Genomic DNA, 7,312 nt, shown 5'->3' with positions numbered 1-7,312 from the left:
TTCAAAGCTCTCCAAATTACTAGAGATTAAAGAGTTAAATAAAGTCTAATTTTTAAAATTAAAATTATTTACCTTTTTGCCACTTTCACAGAGACAAACAAAGTGTGTTGTTTTGCAATCCAAAAGATTCTTACACTTAACAGATCTATGCATAAAAAATTTGCATGCATTATAAAAATATTTAAAATCTATTAGAATAATTTTAATATCATTTTTATAAAAAAGTATTACAGAAAAACTGAAAACAAAAAAATATCATTAAAATTATAAAACTATATAAAATTATCCAATACAAACTTTTTAATTTGGCATTTAACTTATAAAAATATATCATATCAAGTTATAAACAATTATTTGTATAAAGTTTAGCACAAGCTAAAAATAAGTATTGCATATAAAAATTAAACTAACAATTTTCCTAACCTATTATTGCAAGCTATTACTGGAAGTCCACAACCACAAGAAGACAAATCAAATAAATGCTCAAAGTTGTAATCAAGATATTCCTTGTTTTTGTTTGCATTTTTGCATTTTCCTTCAGCAGATAAAACTCTCTTAAGAAGTCTAGAAATTGTTTAGGCTACTGGCTTCTTGTGGATCAGAGGAATTTTAGGATTAACTCTACTCCACAGACTGATCAACTCATTTGTCACTTGATATTATCTCTGGAGAAGTAATACTTGTTACTTCATACATAATCTACAAATAAGATATGAAGATCGTTAGGTTGGAAGATCGCCTATTGTAAGCTCTGATGGCAAACCAGCATATCTCTTGCTTTCATTGCGAGTTCTTAGGTTTTTTATTATTTTAGGCATTTCCCTTCAAGTGTGTGTGTGTGTGTGTGTGTGTGTGTGTGTGTGTGTGTGTGTGTGTATATATATATATATATATATATATATATATATATATATATATATATATATATATATATATATATATATATATCAGGAGCGGATCCAGGAATTTGAAACTGTGTGGCCTAATTTGGGATAACCTACTTTACTTGTATAGTATACTGACCATGTGACTAAAAAACAGATCATTTATTCACAATATTACTGACCATTTAATTAGATATACTTACCGTTTAAATACAAGCCTAATACCCTAACTATCATTAGCTTCAGTTTAAGAAAAATTTACAAACAGGAGAAACATTATATTATAGGTTTTATTGTTTTAACTCAAGCTGTATTTCAAATGTGCCTTTTTTCCTTTTCAATAATGTTCAATATTTTATCTAAATAATACTTTTAATAATTGATTTAAAATCTGAACATTATTGTTAAAAATAAAAAATAAAAATCATTTTGTTAATCAAAATAAGGAGACTTAATTTACAGAAAACTGTGAATTAAATGTATATGTTTTTTCTATATGTTATACATATGAACATTTACGGAAATAGCATCACGCACTTAGCTGAGGCATTTAAAGATTTGCAATGGAAGCATAATTTTTCAAAAACTGTATTTTTGGCATTTTATAACGTTTATAACCTTTTTCTGTGATATAATAAATGCATATTTTTTATTTACTAAATAAATGTAACTTAGTCTAAATAAAAAACAAGGTGCAGCTTATTTATTTGATTTCAGAAGAAAAAAAATCAGCACACAAAAGTGGAACAATTTTCATTAAATTGAAAAAAAATGCTACTTTTATGCCATTATAACTTTTTTCTGATGTATAATAAACTATATATATTTTTAGAACTATAATCTCTAACATAAAAGTAGAGTTAAAATTTAAAAAATCTTCATTTATTGTTTAACAGGAAAAATATATAGATGGTTAAAAATTGCCATTGATGGAAATCGACATTTTTTGGGTTTAATTAAAATAGTCATTAAAATTTTCTGATACCTCCCAGTCGGCACATCTAGTTTCAATTTCGGAATTAAAACCCTTATAAACACGTATTCGTCACGATCCAGGCGTAAACCAAGAACACGGAGATTTCACGGGAATTTTACTGGTGTTTGACACGTCTTTTATGAAGTGTGTTTATTGAGGTTTTAAATACGTGTCTTATAAGGTTTCAAGCACGTATTAATTGAAGTTTCAGTTTGGAACTTAAATCTTGATCAAACACGTGTACGAGACGGGTTAAGCGTAATTAAAAATACGTAGATTTTACGTGAGTTTTACTAATTCTGTCACGTGTTTATAATAAAGTTTCAATCAAGGAAACTTTTAAAATCATTTTAATTTATTAGAATAACTTGTTCGTTTAAGATTATCATTTTCAACGTGCAACTTACTATATTATAGTAAAGAAAATAAATTATCATAAAAAAAGGAACATTAATGTTCCTTTCATTATTTACTAGATTATATTTATAACATAATTCTACTTTTCTTTATTTTCTCCAAACCAAAAAATTAACGCAGCTATATTTCTTCAAAAATTTTACTTCAAAAAAAAAAATTATAAAGATACATGCATATATCTAAATTTAAAAAACGGCAAATAGAAGAAAACGAATAATTCAGTCTCTTTTGGAAGCAACTGCTCTTTTCATTCCTTGCTTTAACCTTTCACTCAAATAAGTTTTTAACTGTTTTTCAGGAACCTTCCATGACACTAAAGACATTAAAATTGTCGACAAAATCAAAGGTAAGTCGTGTGTTAATGACAAATGATCAGTATACTGCTTGTTTGGCACATGGTTACCATACATTAGGTTAATTTTTTATTGTACTACTTCCGTCATGATAGAATCTAAAACTGCATAACAATGCGCTTTTGCATCCTTACAAACAGTTCCAATTGCATCAAATTTTCTTTTTAACTTTTCTCTTATTACATTGTCCTCAAGGCGGTTTTCAAATTTTACTAACTCGTTTGTTGATGAAACCTGTTCAAATGTCACTTCATGCACATCTTTATCTAAAAACTGTTGCAATAGACCAACAGCAATATTGACAGTTTTCTCGATTGTGCTTATTTTCTTTTTCATATCATATTGCGACATAATCATTTTGCGCTGGAATGTGGCATCATCCATTGGATAAATTTCGTTAGTCGGATTTTTCGGTCGACCTCCTTTATTGGTATTTTTTTTTGATGACTCGCCTTTCTCTAGTAGAGAAAAGACAAGTTTTATAATAAATAACAAAAATAAGATCGTTTTCTATTGTTTCGTATTGCTTTATCTAAAGAAATGCATTTTTTAACTAAAGATAAAATTTAACAATAAATATATATATATTTTTTTGCATAAACATTAACTAGAGATTCACGACAAGTATATTTTATTAGCAGTCGTACCAGCAAACAAATCCTCTCTTGTTGGATGTTTCTTTGAAATTGTAGAAATCTTTACCGGTTGACTGGAATCCATCCCAATTATGTTTTGGTGTTTGTGAAAGTGCACATATCCTGGTTTATGATACAACAAATATATATATATATATACACACACACACACACACACACACACACACACACACACACACACACACACACACACACACACACATACATGCATACATGCATACATGCATACATGCATACATGCATACATGCATACATGCATACATGCATACATGCATACATGCATACATGCATACATGCATACATGCATACATGCATACATACATACATACATACATACATACATACATACATACATACATACATACATACATACATACATACATACATACATACATGTATATATATATAAAATACATACACACATATACACAAATATAAAGTACATACACACACATATATATATCAAATACATACACACACATATATATATATATATATCAAATACATACACATATATATATATCAAATACATAACATATATATATTAATATATACATTTAAAAATCCTAATGCACACATATCTCACCTGTGCTCATGTTAACGTCACTAGATGCGGTCTGCTTTGTTGATAGCCCCTTACTTTTATCAACAAAAAAACTATCATCATCTTTATTTAGTTTCCGAAGTTTTTGATAGAAAACTTTATCATCACCAAGATTATGTGGTGCCAGTTCGTCTCCTAAAAGATTAAATTTACCAGAACATAATCACCCGAAATATCAAAGTAATTTTTTCATTTTATTAGCTTTTTTATTAAATACAAATAAATATTCACTTTTCCAGATATGGAAGCTAGAGCTTTAATACAAGTATTTTTATCAGCAGTCAAACCAGCAGTTAAATCTTCTCTCATTGGCTTTTTCTTTAAAAATGTAGAAAAATTTACCAGTTGACTAGAGTCCATCTCAATTATGTTTTGTTGCTCATTAAAATGCACATATCCTGGTTTAAAATACATTTACATACATACATGCATGCATGCATGCGTACATACATACATACATACATACATACATACATACATACATACATACATACATACATACATACATACATACATACATACATACATACATACATACATACATGACAGAATTGAATAGACACTCAATAAACCAAAATTTTTATTGAAAATGGTAAATGATACAATAATATTTTTTAAAAATGATTACAACTTGAATAAGTTATACTTAGTTGACATCCTGTTTGCATTTTTCAATGCTAGAACCCTTTTAGGCATGCTAGAAATAAATTCACAAATATCATCTTGAGGAATTTCTTGCCATACTTCATGCAAAAAACTTAAATAATCTGTCTGTGATGATGGCTTTTTATTCTTTTTGTGAAGTTTCCAGTCTAATATGGCCCAGAGGTGTTCAATAGTGTTTATATCAGGTGATTGACTCGGCCATGGCAGTTTCTTAATCTCATTTTGATTTAACCATTTTTGAGTCGCTTTGGCAGTGTAACAAGGTGCTCCATCTTCCATAAATAAGGAATCATGTTGCTCCATCTTTCATAAATAAGTAATCATCCACTTGAGATTATTGGAAGAAGTCCTTCCTGAAATATGGAAACTGTGACTGCAATCTTTTGATGTCAAAGTCTATTCACAAACCTTATCCTTTCTTCATTTGATATTGGGTGGACAAAAAAGTGGCTTCTTTCATGCAGCTCTGCCATAGTAGCCTAGTTTATAAAAATACCAGGCAGCTGTTCTGGGACTGACACCAGGTTATGTTGCTATGTCTGAGGCCTTAAAAAGATGCAATGGTCTGTCAGAAGTCCCAGGACAACTTGACTGTGTTGATGTGCATTTCCTTCCCCTCTCTGGTAAACTGTACAATCACTCTATTTACAGTAGAAAGTGAAACTGAAAGTTTTTCTGATACTTTTCATTGCCTAAATCTACCTTTATGTTGACCAACAATGGGCCTTGGCATGCTTAATCAATTAAAATCTTGGTATATATACCATTTTAATAAAAATTTATTCAAATCATGTATAAAATAAGAATTGAAATACATTTTATCATAGTGTCTATTTAACACTTTCATGTCTGTGCACATTTAAAAATCCTAATGCATATATTTCACCTGTGCTAATGTATGTCACTAGCAGTAATCTGCTTTTTTAATAGATCCCTACCTTTATCAACAAAAACACTATCATTGTTGTCATCAGATCCACTGTGAATGATGGTTTCTTGCTGGCTTTGTCTGATACCAGAACTTTTATATTGTTTACTCACTTTTGTATCTTCTAAGAAAATAAAAAACCCATTTAACATTTATATACTATTTTTGAAATTAGAAAAATAGAATGACAGACAGTTAAATTGTTTACAGAAAACATTTTGCAACAAATTATTACTAGACCTTTTTGCTCTCAATAATGGTTGAGAATGGCCATTTGATATATCACAGTTAGGATATCGACGCAGCTTTGCTTCATCTAAAAAAAACATAAATTTCCAATTTTATCTTTCAAATAACTTTTACATAAAACATGTGAACTAGTACATTTAAATTAAATACAGCACTGCATAATTAATAATGAAATAAATTATTGTACTTTGAAGAACATCTTGTTTGTCATCATAAACTTGAGCTGATTCATTATGCTCATCATGCTCTGTCATATCAGATGAATCATCTTTTGAATAAAAAAAAATTTAACCTTAAATGTTAACTAAACTTGTACAATTAATCATTTAATATATTATTTTATAATATAAAGTCATAAGGACAAATAAATTGATGCTTTATTTTTCTACAGTTTTATATTACTATCAAGATTATTTCTAAGTTAACAAGCTCCATTCAAAGTTAATAGGCTCCACCTACCAGTAGTGTAATTATCGATAAGTAACTATACTACCAATATTTAAACAATTCTATAAGTGTAAAACTTTTAAAAGAAAATTTAATTTAACTTAATTTTACTTATATAGCTTTTATAAACTGAATAAATATATATTAAATAAATTGCTTAAATAAATTGGACAGCAAAACATAATGTATTAAGATTTCATATGAACATAACAGAGTTACTTTAGAAAAAAAACTTCTAACCCAAGCTGTGGGCACAAATGTTCAAAAAGAAAATGAAAATAAGTTTTGAACTCACATATGAAATTGATATCACGATTTGGCCTTTTTTCTCATACAAGTTTCTCAGTATTTTCTTCTTTTTCATTTAAACCAGCTGTTAAAACTTTTGATAGTTCTTCTAATGAATCTAAGATGTAAATATTACTCTTACTATATAGCCATGAAAATATGCTATTTATTTGAAACTATGCAACAGATAATTAAGTAAGCCTTATTTAAAATAATTACTTACCTAAAAACAACCTTATTAAATTGCATAATGTACTTACATATGTGTAAACTAAAATACAAACTTAAATTAAGTTTCTAAATATTGGTAACTTTTTAAAGGATATTGTGAAATAATTAAAGAACAAAGTTTCTTACAACTTGTTTGCTTTAATTTTAGAAGCTGAAAACTAAACCATGATATTTGAGGAGGGGCACATGCTTTAATTAGTTCTTTCACAGGTTTTGGTGACTGTTTTGGATAATATAAAACATTTTCTATTGTATCAATCCAACAGCAAGGAACAATATCTTCAATTTCAATCTGACCTTCTTTCCAAATTGCAATGCAATATCTATTTATATTGGTCATTCTAAAACAAAATGTTAAATATTTAAAACTTAACATATGAATTTTACTGAACAATTAATTATCAATGATGAATTATAAACAATTGTATGAACTTATATAAAATGAATAATTTTACATATACACTAAAACATGTCAAATAATTAATTTACAAAATGCAAATAATAATGAATTTTTGGTTCAAAAGTTCAATTAGACAAGCATCTAGTCTATAACGGATTCAACTGGCACAAAAATAATTCCATTTTGAAGATATTTCATGGCATACAACTTCTG

The 7,312-nt window shown here is 27.9% G+C and overlaps 1 protein-coding gene across 5 annotated transcripts; it reads right to left on the bottom strand.

The window, feature by feature from the left end:
• Positions 1–2,402: 2,402 nt before the first annotated feature.
• Positions 2,403–7,184, bottom strand: LOC145188966 (uncharacterized). 5 transcript variants are annotated; one of them, XR_016455376.1, is made up of 9 exons: positions 6,826–7,184; positions 6,476–6,586; positions 5,921–6,001; positions 5,720–5,800; positions 5,495–5,608; positions 4,122–4,288; positions 3,873–4,025; positions 3,278–3,388; positions 2,403–3,088 (listed from the first exon to the last, which is right to left on the bottom strand). XR_016455376.1 is itself a non-coding variant. In XM_090097073.1 (8 exons), the coding sequence occupies exons 3-8, from the start codon at positions 5,985–5,987 to the stop codon at positions 2,700–2,702; spliced, it is 915 nt and encodes a 304-aa protein (XP_089953199.1). In that variant the 5' UTR covers positions 5,988–6,001; positions 6,476–6,586; positions 6,826–7,184; the 3' UTR covers positions 2,403–2,699. The 5 variants fall into 5 exon arrangements, 4 of the variants coding, with proteins under 4 accessions (XP_089953199.1, XP_089953202.1, XP_089953201.1 ...); XM_090097073.1 differs by lacking the exon at positions 4,122–4,288; XM_090097076.1 differs by lacking the exon at positions 4,122–4,288 and having other exon boundaries at positions 5,725–5,800.
• Between the last annotated feature and the right edge of the window lie 128 nt (positions 7,185–7,312).

This window comes from Hydra viridissima, unplaced genomic scaffold, assembly GCF_058129835.1.
Source record: "Hydra viridissima isolate aposymbiotic clone 2 unplaced genomic scaffold, HvirCarnegie_v1 scaffold_9, whole genome shotgun sequence".
NCBI lineage: Eukaryota > Metazoa > Cnidaria > Hydrozoa > Anthoathecata > Hydridae > Hydra > Hydra viridissima.
The sequence above is the reverse complement of the archived record's forward strand: the minus strand, read 5'-3'. Positions and strand labels throughout refer to the sequence as shown.